The 12,553-nt window shown below is 46.2% G+C and overlaps 1 protein-coding gene across 1 annotated transcript in view; it reads right to left on the minus strand.

Moving 5' to 3' along the window:
- LOC308276743 (cadherin-related family member 3-like) overlaps positions 1-12,553 on the minus strand; it is a gene marked incomplete at both ends in the record, with an annotated part of 70,010 nt that overhangs the window by 25,792 nt on the left and 31,665 nt on the right. Inside the window, 6 exons of the mRNA XM_080715583.1 lie at positions 1,386-1,488; positions 4,736-4,898; positions 5,554-5,731; positions 6,965-7,161; positions 8,298-8,405; positions 10,463-10,557. Coding sequence (XP_080571709.1) covers positions 1,386-1,488; positions 4,736-4,898; positions 5,554-5,731; positions 6,965-7,161; positions 8,298-8,405; positions 10,463-10,557 — 844 coding nt within the window. The remainder of the gene's footprint in view (positions 1-1,385; positions 1,489-4,735; positions 4,899-5,553; positions 5,732-6,964; positions 7,162-8,297; positions 8,406-10,462; positions 10,558-12,553) is intronic.

Raw genomic sequence — 12,553 nt, forward strand, 5'->3', positions numbered from 1 at the left:
TTTTATATTTTTGAAACAGGGTCTCTTAAGCCAGCGGCTGGCTTCGAACCCACGCGATCCTCCTGTCTCCGCCTCCCAAGCGCGGGGATGACAAGCGTGCGCCACCGCGCCCGGCACCCTATTGGTGTATTTTACTCATACATCATAATGGGATAAAAAAAAAAAACTTGTGTGGACACACATGCACACATCGCCCAGCCAGCCCCTGCCCAATCCCCACTCCTTTCCCTCCCCGTCCCTCCTTCCCACGCTCGGCTTAGTGGTTGACTTCGACATGTTTAAGTCCATCGTGTGCTTTAGAGAATTTCCTTCTTCCCCCCTCCCATCCCCTCCTTTAGGTTGTCTTGTTTGCTCCTCTATAGGATTTCCTTTTTCATCTAGAGTTCCTCCTATGACCCGTTTCTCCTTAGCTTTCACATATTAGGGAAAGCATCCGATTCCTTATTTTATTTATTTATTTATTTTGGTGGTACTGGGGGTGGAACCCAGGGGCTTCCTACCTCCGGGCTATACTCCCAGACCTATTTTCTATTTTATTTGGAAACAGGGTCTCACTGAGTTGCCAAGAGTCTCACTAAGTAGCTGAGGCTGGCTTCGAACCCGCGCGATCCTCCCGTCTCAGCCTCCCGAGCGCGGGGATTACAAGCGTGTGTCGTGCGCAGTGACGACTCTTACACGATCTTCCTCAAGCAGTTTTATTACCCCAGGTTCTTATACAGTTCCCGTTCCTCTTTAATGCTCTCCTTAACGCCCTCTCAGGTAAAAACAACATCAGTCTTCTATCTCCTCCCTCATCACTCCACCAACCCTCCTTCTGGCACTCTATGTCTCTGCTGCAGCACACACCGGTCACAATGGTGGCTTTGTGAACATGTCCGTCCCAGCTCGGAGCCCAGAGCAGTCCGCCAAGGAACTGCTCTTCCTGTCCACCAACCCTCTTCTCTTTCTCCTCCTTCCGCTAGGGCATGCGCGCTTTTTTAACCTTCTCCTGGGCGGGCAGGTGGTAGCACGAGGCGTTGCGTCACTAATTATCCGTAAGGCGCCTGATAGGGCTCACTGCGCAGGCTCAGGGCACCGCCAGCCTCGTGAGCCTCGTGACTTGGCTGCAAGCCCAGGCGCCATCTTGAGTCCACGCTGGCAACAAGCCTGGGTGCCACCTCGGTCCTGCCGAGTGGGCCCCAACAAGCGTGCGCCACCACGCCCGGCCTCCGATTCCTTATTTTTTGTGACTGACTAATCGCGCCCAGCATCCCTAGTCCTCCCCTTCCTCTTTTGCCTAAGGTGACGAAAGTGTTCCAGGTGCGATGAGTTCTAGCACTGCAAGTCTACACTGAAAGGCGTGAAGAACAGGAGGTGACTGCCCCGGGAAAGCTGGTCAGGGTCACCTGAATGGGAGGGATGCGGGTCATCGAACACCGAAACCATCATCTCGTAGGTATGGCCGGCTGCAACCACCTCCGGGTCTTCATAATCCAACTCTCGGGTAACCTTGGAGAACAGCATTATTTCAGCAAAAAAAAAAAAAAAGAGATCTTTGTTGTTTTGTTGTTGATGGTGGTGATGGTGGTTTGTACTGGGGACTGAACCAGGAGCATTCTACCTCTGAGCTACACCCTGCCCATTTGACTTTTTCTGTTTTGAAACAGGGTCTCACAAGATTGGAGGGCAACCCGAGACCCTTGTGTCTCAGCCTCCAAAGAACTGGAGTTACAGGCTGACAGCGCTATCACACTCGGCTCAAATTCTGTTGTTGTTTTTTAGTTTTGTTTAATGTATGTATTATTATTTATACTGTCGTTTTTTGTTTTTTGTTTTTTTTACAGTACTGGAGATGGAACCCAGGGGCATTCAACTTCCGAGCTCTACCCCCAGCCGTATTTTTTATTCTTTATTTTGAAACAGGTTCTCACTGAGTTGCAGAGGGCCTCACTAAGTAGCTGAGGCTGTCCTCCAACCGCGATCCTCCTGTCTCTGCCTCCAGAATGCTCGGATTACAAGCGTGCGCCACCACGCCCGGCTTACTTATACTGTTATTATTTATACATGCTATTACTTGTATTGTTTAATGTACACCATATTACTTGTAACATGTACATTAAAAGGCAAATGTGTGGCCATTTTCAAATTTTAGGGATGGCATCAGGGTACACCCAAGACTGGCATAGGTTGACACACGGAAGTCTGCACTTTGGTGGAATAAAGGGATATCTCATATTTCCACAAAGAGTAGCTTCCTGGCACGGTACAAGAAAAAGGCGAGTTGTATCCTGTCCCCAATAAATTTCCTTAGGAAAAATACTGAAAACAAGAAATATTTAAAAATATTTTAAGCAAGGCCGAGGCGTGGTGGCGCACGCTTGTAACTCCTGCACTGGGGAGGCTGAGACAGGAGGATCACGCAGGTTCGAAGCCAGCCGCGCTGGCTTAAGAAACCCTGTTTCCAAATTAAAAAAATATAAAAAATAGGTGTCTGGGAGTGTAGCCGGAGGTAGAAGGGTTTCCAGGAACCCCAGTACCACCAAAATATAAATATTTTTGAGCAGACGTTATATATTAAGATACCATAAAATGTAAATTATTCTTAGTATGATAAGTCACTCGCTATTTCAAAAATATTTATTGAGTGCCAATTAGGTGCCGGTTTACAACTGCACATGTTTATCACGTGCATTTCTAGGTACCAGGGGCTGTAAGTACTAGGAATATAGCAATAAAACAATCCGTCCCATAACAGAGACAGTCTTGATTTAATAGCGTTAGCGTGGATCTCAGTTGGCATAAAATGGAATGAGTCAATATGACGCCAAGCGTCCAGGTGTTTGGGAACAGCTGCATTTATCAAAAAAATTAGTATGCGATTCATTCATCCAGTCATTAATGCATACTTGGTACCTACTCTGCTCCAAGCACCAGACGGTTCTGGCTCATAAGTCTGAATCACCTAGAAATACGCATAAATACCGGAATATAATAGGGTCAACAGACAGGTGTATTGGTGCACGCTTGTCATCTCAGTACTTGGGAAGCTGAGAAAGGAGGATTGCAGGTTCGCAGCCAGCCTCAGCTACTTAGTGAGGCCCTCTGCAAATTAGTGAGACCCTGTTTCAAAATAAAGAATAAAAGCCGGGTGTGGTAGCGCACGCTTGTAATCCCCGCGCTTGGGAGGCTGAGACAGGAGGATCGCACAGGTTCGAAGCCAGCCTCCGCTGGCTTAAGAGACCCTGTTTCCAAATAAAAAATATAAAATAGGTCTGGGAGTATAGCCCGGAGGCAGAAGGCCCCTGGGTTCCATCCCCAGTACCACAAAAAAATAAAGAAAGAAAATAAAGAATAAAAAATAAAGCCGAAGTCGGGCGTGGTGGCGCAAGCTCGTAATTCCAGCGCTTGGGAGGCTGAGACGGGAGGATCGCGCAGGTTCGAAGCCAGCCTCAGCTACTTAGTGAGGCTCTCAGCAACTTAGTGAGACCCTGTTTCCGAATAAAGTATTAAATAGGGCTGGGAGTGTAGCCCAGAGGTAGAAAGCCCCTGAGTTCCACCCCTAGCACAACAAAGAAAAAAAAGAAATAGGGCTGGGGGTGTAGCTCGGAGTAGAAGGCCCCTGGGTTCCATCCCCAGTACCACACACACAAAAAAGTAAATAAGTAAGATCAACAACTAAACAATTACAACAGTCTAAAAAGCGTTTTGATAGGAGACATACAACCTGTCAATGAGTCCTTCGCAGAGGAAACTAAGCCAGTTATGGTAGTCAAAGAAAACTGTTGGGAACGGTGACTTTGAATAAAGGATAATTATGTGCACGTAGAAATTAACTAGCGGAGGCAGCGACTCAGATATCGAGGGCCAGATCTGAGTTCACATCATATCCTCAAAGCCTCCATCGTCAGCCAAAGTCCACTTCGAAAAATGACAGTGTGACATCGCACCGCTAGAGGAACCATCAACCCGGGAAACTTCTTGGCGCGGTGCCTGAGCTTTCAAAGTTCACAAAACTTACAAAAACCCAGCTAGTAGCTCGTGGGCCTTCTCAAGAAAACTTGGGCTTAGTGCCAGAGAATGAGAATAAGGACATCGGTGTCTTTGTCAGCCATATTTTCTGGCTAAGGGCAGGATCAGTAAGGGAGAAGGCACTTGGTGATACTTAGGTTAAGGAACAATTATGCCAACCTACCAGGCATCGGCACTCTGAAATAAAGACCTATAGGACTGGGGTGTTCAAAAGAAGGATTTCTTAGCTGGGTATGTTGGCACATGCTTGTAATACTAGTGCTTGGGAGGCGGAGACAGGAGGATCGCGGTTTGAGGACAGCCTCAGCTACTTAGTGAGGCCCTTTGCAACCTAGTGAGACCCTGTTTCTTTGTGTGTGTGGGGGGGGGGGTCTGGGGGTGGAACCCAGGAGCTTTCTACCTCTGGTCTATACCCCCAGACCTATTTTATATTTTATTTGGAAACGGGGTCTCACTAAGTTGCTGAGAGCCTTACTAAGTAGCTGAGGCTGGCTTCGAACCTGTGGGATCCTCCTGTCTCTGCCTCCCAAGGGCGGGGATTACAAGCGTGCGCCACCACGCCTGGCTCTGTTTTTTAATTTTTAAACAGGGTCTCCCTAAGTTGCTGAGGCTGGCCGTGAACCTAAGCTCCTACTGTCTCAGCCTCCAAGTCCAGGCGTGCCCCACCGTGTCCGGTGGCTCCCGTCCCCTTGAGAGAGCTCCCTGGGGTTCCTGCAGCCCGGCTCACCTGGATAAAATGTCCAGCATGGAGAACTTGCTGGAAGAGTTGTCCGGCGCCAAGCGGGCCCAGGCGTGGTGCGTAATGGATCACATCCGGAGGCACGTCCAGGTCATGGCAGGACAGCTTTGCCACCACCGTGCCGTTGGGAATCACCTCCCTGCCTGTGTACCTGTTTTATCGTTCAAGAGAGAAAATCACTTTCGAGGGACATTCCTTTCGAGCCTAATGCTTTTCCCGTAAGTGTCCGCCTCAGGTTGGATGCCCTGTTTATCCTGGGGCAGGCAGATGTCTGGGGACCACCATCCAGGTAACTGTTTTTGAACAGGTACAGTAGTGGGTTTTGGTAAAACGGTCCTCCTTTTCTGGCCTTTCTTTTTTCTTTTTCTTTCTTTCTTTTTTCTTTCTCTTTTTGGTGGTACTGGGGTTCCTGAAAGCCCTTCTACCTCCGGGCTACACTCCCAGACCTATTTTATATTTGGAAACAGAGTCTCTTAAGCCAGCGAGGCTGGCTCCGAACCAGCACGATCCTCCTGTCTCCGCCTCCCAAGCGCAGGGATGACAAGCGTGCGCCACCACGCCCAGCCTGGCCTTTCTTCCTTCCTTTCTTTCTTTTTCTCTTTTGTATCAGAGATTGAACCTAGTTCAATGGCTCATTTCTGAAGTCCTGACCTCAGAAGTCAATTCAATCAAAGCAATCCAATAAGACCAATAAGAATCAATTCATAGATCAACCACACGTCCACTCGGTCCAAAACTATGGCCCTCCTCCTCCCTTCTCTGCATCCACTCCGATCTCGCCCCTGCACATCCCTGCCTCGGCCCACCTGATCAGGTACCGATCACAGAAGGGCGAGTTGTCATTTGCACCATGGACACGGGCAGTCACCGGAATCGCCGCGCACCTCCGGTCGCCGTCGCAGGCTCTAATGGAGAAGGACTGAACTTTGGCAAAGCCGGCTCTGTCCACGTCTAGACGGGTGGCAGTGACCACGGTCCCACGCTCTGTAACAAAAGAGCTCGTCTTGCCCACACAGGCTCAGGAAAGAAAGACAGATCCATTCATTAGAACTAAGACGCTGATTTTTTTTTTTTTTTAAGTACTGGGGATGGAACCCAGGGGCATTCTACCTCTGAGCGACACCCCCAGCCCTATTTTTTTATTCTTTAATTTGAAACAAGGCCTCACTGAGTTGCAGAGGACCTCACTAAGTAGAAGCTGAGGCTGTCCGCGAACCGCGATCCTCCTGTCTCAGCCTCCCAAATGCTGGGATCACAAGTGTGCAACACCAGACCCAGCTTAAGAAGCTGATTTTTTTTTTTTTTTTTTTTTTTTTTTTTTTTGGTGGTACTGGGGATGGAACCCAGGGGCCATCTACCTCTGGGCTGCACTCCCAGATCTATTTTATATTTTATTTGGAGACAGGGTTTCTTAAGCCAGCTGAGGCTGGCTTCGAACCTGCGCGATCCTCCGCCTCCCAAGCACAGGGATTACAAGCATGCGCCACCACGCCCAGCTTAAGAAGCTGATTTAAAGTGCAGGCACGGCGTTTCATTATTTATGTCCCAAGTACAGTGTCAATTATATTAGTTAACTGATAGCAAAAGCAAAAAAATTGTTTTGGGGGCTTGGGAAACAGAGAAGACCTTCTAGAAAAAGACTTGAAAATTAAATACGATAATATTGACACAAGCCAGGCGTGGTGGCGCACGCTTGTCATCCCAGTACTTGGGAGGATGATCGCAGTACTTGGGAGGATCGCAGGTTCGCGGCCAGCCTCAGCTACTTAGTAAAGCCCTCTGCAACTTAGCAAGACTCCGTTTCAAAAATAAAGAAACAGCCAGGCAAGGTGGCACACACTTGTAATCCCCGCGCTTGGGAGGCTGAGACAGGAGGATCGCGCAGGTTCGAAGCCAGCCTCAGCTGCTTAGTGAGGCTCTCGGTAACTTAGTGAGACCCTGTTTCCAAAAATAGGTCTGGGAGTATATCCCGGAGGTAGAAAGCCTCTGGGTTCCACCCCCAGTACCACGCACACAAAAATAAATAAATAAAAATAAAAATAAATAGATATTTAGGAAGCATTGATTTTAGATTTCATGTTGGGAATGTAGAAATCAAAAAGGCATCATATCTACCCTCAGGAAGCTCGGCCTAAGGAGATACATGTATAGACACAGAAGTACCACTGCAGTGGATAGATAAGACAGGGGCTTGGCAGAGGACTGTTCCAAGCCTACCTTTATCAATGGCAAAGTAAGCATTCCATGGGTCTAGTTCAAAGGTTAAATGTCCCAAATTATCCTCGTCAGTGGCCTGGCAGACTCCAACTGTTTCGCCGATCGGAATTTCTTCCTCCAGGGTGAGGTTGACCATCTTGTGCAGAGTGGAATTGATAGAAGACACACTCTGGACCACATTTTCCATGTTGAATAATCTTATTTTAAAAGAAATTATTATCGCCAGGCACGGTGGAGCACATTTATGATCTCAGCATTCGGGAGGCTGAGACAGGAGGATCGCGGTTCGTGGACAGCCTCAGCTACTTAGTGAGGCCCTCTGCAACTCAGTGAGACCCTGTTTCAAAATAAAAAATAAGCCGGGCGTGGTGGCGCACGCTTGTAATCCCCGCGCTTGGGAGGCAGAGACAGGAGGATCGCGCGGGTTCGAAGCCAGCCGCGTGCGCTGGCTTAGGAGACCCTGTTTTCAAATAAAAATGTAAAAATAGGTCTGGGAGTGTAGCCCGGAGGTAGAAGGGCTTCCAGGAACCCCAGTATCACCAAAAAAAAAAAAAAAAAATTAAAGTCAGAATACTATAAGGACACATGCATATGATTATAGCCACGTAATTCACGATAGCCAAATTATGGAACCAACCAATCAACAGATGAACGGATAACAAAAAAGTGCCATCGATACATACAATGGAGTTTTACTCAGCCATAAAGAAGAACAAAAGTGTGTTATTTGCAGAAAAATAGATGGAACTAGAAAATATTACGCTAAGTGAGAGTAACTAGTTTCAGAAACTCAAGGGTAGAATGTTTTATTTTTGTTTGTTTCTTGGGGAGGGGTTGTGGTACTGGGGATGGAACTCAGGGGCACTCTAATGCAAACTACACCCCCAGCCCTATTTTTTATTTTGAAACTGGGTCTCACTGAGTGGCAAAGGGCCTAAGTAGCTGAGGCTGTCCTCGAACCGCGATCCTCCTGTCTCAGCTTCCCTAATGCAGGGATTACAAGCGTGGGTGCACCGCCATGCCCAGCTGATCAAAGTATTTTAAAAAGAAAAAAAAAAAAAAACAATAAGTTAAAATGGTCATTTGTACCTGGTCGTGGGGGCGCACGCTTGTAATCCCAGCATTCGGGAGGCCGAGACCTGGAGGATCGCGGTTCGCGGACAGCCTCAGCTACTTAGTGAGGCCCTCTGCAACTCAGTGAGACCCGGTTTCAAAATAAAGAATAAAAAAAAATAGGGCAGGGGGTGTAGCTCGGAGGTAGAACGCCCCTGGGTTCCATCCCCAGACCCACAAAAAAAAAAAAAAAGGTAATTTGTACATTTGATTTCCTTACCTGCAGGTAAGAGTGGGATCCTTGTTGTTGACATTGATGAGGAAAATCTTCAGATTCCTGGCAGCAAAGAGTCCTCCAGGATCAACCACTTTGATGAGGAGTGCAAAGCTAAAGGCACGGCCGCCAGAGAGACCATGAGACCCCAGAGTAACTACAGCCTCCAGAGAGAAAACCAACCTCTCGGGCTCAATGGACTGCCTCCCGCAATTGATTTCATTGGCTGGAAACGTTTGTCAACCCGGTGATTCCCGCAGCTGGAAATGGCTAACACTTTGTTACGGAATGAATCAGTCAGATTGTTCGAAAGAACCATCAGGAACTTATAAAAGTCTTTTAATCCCCGTAAGTAGTATTAAAAAAAAAAAAAAAAAAAAGCTTTGAGAATTACTTAGCATGTCGGGATAAGAAAAGCTTATACCTCTGGGGTCCTACTTTCAAACCCCTCTGCTATTGTTGTTTTTGTTTTGTTTTCTTTTTGGTTTTTGTTTGTTTATTTGTTTGTTTGTTTGTGGTAGTGGAGATTGAACCTGGGGGCACTCTGAGCTACACTACTTTATTAATTTAGCCCTACTTTATTAATTTATTTTTCTGTTTTTATTTTGTGGGTCTGGGGATGGAACCCAGGGCATTCTACCTCCGAGCTATACCCCCTGCCCTATTTTTTATTCTTTATTTTGAAACAGGGCTCACCGAGTTGCAGAGGGCCTAAGTAGCCGAGGCTATCTGCGAACCGTGATCTTCCTGTCTCAGCCTCCTGAATGCTGGGATTATAAGCGTGCACCACCAGGCCTGGCTTTTATTTCTTATTTATTTATTCTCACTAAGTTTCTGAGGGCCTCCCTAAGTTGCAGAGACTGTCATTAAATGTATGAGCCTCCTGTCTCGGACTCCTAAATACTGGGATTACAGGTGTGCACCACCAGAGCCAACATTGCTTTTATTTTTAATATTTTTAATGTGCATAATTATTTTTCCATGAGCTCTCAGAACCCAAAAAGGAAACAAAAGTCATAAAAGAAGCTGTGACTGGGCATGGTGATGGCACACACTTGTAATCCCAAAATTTGGGAGACTGAGCCAGGAGGATCACAGGTTCACTTCCAGCCTCAGCTACTTAGCTAGGCCCTCTGCAACTCAGTGAGACCCTGTTTCAAAATAAAGACTAAAAACTAGGGCTGGGGGTATCATTTGGAGGTAGAATGTCCCTGAGTTTCACCCCCAGTACCGCCAAAAAAAAAAAGGTATTAAAAAATAAAAACAGTAACACCGGGCATGGTGGCGCACGTAATCCCCACACTTGGGAGGCAGAGACAGGAGGATCGCGCAGGTTCGAAGCCAGCCACGCTGGCTTCAGAGACCCTATTTCCAAATTAAAAAGTATTTTAAAAAATAGGTCTGGGAGTGTAGCCCAGAGGTAGAAGGGTTTCCAGGAACCCCAGAACCACCAAAATATATAAATAAACAAATAAATAAATAATAAGTAAATAAATATAAAAATAGTAGTTTGAATCAGTGGCCATCCCCTATCCCCCGGGCAGTTGTGTAGGAAATAATTCACGCGCTGACTTTTCAAGGATGCTGACTCCGCTGTGAATGAATTCTGTGTCATACACGTTCAGAGAGAAGTCCCCACCCACTTCCACACAGGTTAAAAAAAATAATAAAAAGCCCATCGCAGAAACAAGCATTAAGCTCTACTCTGAAAAAAGGGGATGGGCAGAGCCCTAGATGCCCAGCTCAACACCCAAGCAGCCCGCAGAGCTGCGCAGAAGGTTCCTGCTGGTTTTCTTTGTGCGCATGCGTGAAGGGCGCTGGGTGGCAAGCCCAGAGCCCTGCGCATGCGCACCCTTCCACTGAGCCACACCCCCCTCTCTTTTGATTTTTTGAGACTGGGTCTTGCGGAGTTGACCCTATCTAGCCTGGAACTCACGATCCTCCCGCCTCAGCCTCCAAAAGGAGTAGCTGGAATTAGAGTCCTGAGCCTCCATGAACAACCTCCCATCTCGTTCTTAAAGCCTCCCCAAAGTATCTCCATTTGGGAAGCACATTGAGGCCAGATGGGGAGACATATTCTCCAAGAGGGAATGTTGAATGTCCTTCACGAGGGAAGTAGGAACCGAAGGACCGGCGTTTCGAGGGAAAACCCAGTAGCAAGCCATCTTTACCTTCGAGTTCCACTCTCAAAGTCGAAGGCCGCTGCTGTAGAAATGGTCCCCGTGCTGTCGATGGCGAAGCCAGAGCCCTCCGGGAAAATGGAGTACTGTTTAGGGGACAGTAAAGAGAAAGAAAAATGCAGCAGTCACACTGCCCGGAGGTAGAAGAGCTTCCAGGAACCCCAGTACTACAAGAAAGAAAGAAAGAAAGAAAGAAAGAAAGAAAGAAAGAAAGAAAGAAAGAAAGAAAGAAAGAAAGAAAGAAAGAAAGAAAGAAAGAAAGAAAGAAAGAAAGAAAGGAAGGAAGGAAGGAAGGAAGGAAGGAAGGAAGGAAGGAAAAGAAAGTTCAAGCGGCCTGTCCCAAAGAAAGAAAGAAAGAAAGAAGGAAAGAAAGAAGGAAAGAAAGAAAGAAAGAAGAAAGAAAGAGAAAAGAAAGAAAATTCAAGCGGCCTGTCCCAAAGAAAGAAAGAAAGAAAGAAGGAAAGAAAGAAGGAAAGAAAGAAAGAAAATTCAAGCGGCCTGTCCCCAAGCCAGAGAGCTAAGATTTCAATCACTTTGTACCAGTATTGGGAATGGCCTAGGAAGATTTGAGAAAGCTCTGATTATTAATAGATATATTTCAGAAATAATTGTGTCCAAATGGCAGACCTGGAGAGAGAAAGGCTTGGCTTTGGTCAGGAAACAAACAGCTGCTGAAACTTAGATTGACTTAGGTAAAAGTAATTAGCAAGTCAATAGGAGAGGAGCCGAGGCCTTCCTCTGTCTAAAGACAGATCTACATGATTAGATAAGCTAGGAGGATGGGTCAACCTTCCTTTGAAAGGAGCCGCCTTGCCACACCTTGCTGGGGGAGGTACCTTACAAGGACGTTCACTAGTCAGAATTACGTAAACAAGATGGAGGTCATGGGTATAAAAAGTCCGGTCCACATGCTGTATCTTTGGGTGGCAAATTGGCCCAGACCACACACACCCCATGCCATTTGCATGGGGCTGTAACTATCTTCTGTATTTCTATCTTTTTAATAAACGTTTTAAATCTTCAGTAAGAGTCTGAGCTAATGTATTTTTACCATCAGCTCAGGACAAGAACCCGCGGTTTTTCTGTTTTGGGTTGTTTTTGGGTGTTGTTGTGGTTTGAGAGAAACTGTGTCCGGGACCCTAACAGGGGTCTCCGGGAACAGTATCCCCAATACCATATTCTCCCAATCTGTAACATATTTCACCGTAACAACTTTACAGATTGCTTTTCTGATGCCCACATTTGATCTCTGAGTAAAGTTCTTGCCGAAGATGGAAGACGAGGTCAGAATTTCTAATACAGATGAGAATCAAATGATTAGAAAAATCCAGGGCAAAAACCCACATGAGGATTAATATCAGGAGTTAATTATACCAAGTGCTACCGACTTAATAATTGTTTATGCCCAGAGATAATTTAATAAAGAAGATTAAACCCAGAAGGATTGCAAAGCAACCGAAAAATCAGTTGGAGAAATGAGTGACCTTTAAATGTATTGATTTCCTGATGAATCATCGTGTTCTGATTAATTTAATTCATGCCTTCCATTTCTACACACACAAATAAGAGGGGATTGATTTCCGCTGTTTCCATAGAACAATGTAGAATATTAGCATTCAGCACCTGAGGGCAAATCCATCACGGATTTACTTTCAGAGCAAACAGGAATAACGATGCCCGTTTCACAGGGGAAAGACAGAGGATTATTGGTGGCTAAATTACCCGGGAGTGCTCCCAAGTGTTAGGTCTGCTGATAGAGAAATTCATATAATTTTTTTTTTTTGTAAAGACATTCACTTGTATGTTTGCAGCAACTCAAAATGTGGAATTCCGAATTCAATTTTCATGTTCCACGGTTGTTATATCAATTGTTTCAGAATAACATGCATCAGAAAGCTATCTTTCATCAAGTTTAATTTTTTTACAAAATGAAGTGCTCCTTACAAAAAAAAAAAAAAAAAATGGATAGCACCAATCTGAGCAACTCCTTCTGATTCAGCTCAGGGAAGGTTTGGAGATGGCGGTTGCTAGGCAGCCGGCATCCTCGCTGGCAAAGCCACCTGAATAAATGGTCCTCGGAAT

The sequence above is a fragment of the Muscardinus avellanarius genome, assembly GCF_963383645.1.
Source record: "Muscardinus avellanarius genome assembly, chromosome: 18".
NCBI classification, from domain to species: Eukaryota; Metazoa; Chordata; class Mammalia; order Rodentia; family Gliridae; genus Muscardinus; species Muscardinus avellanarius.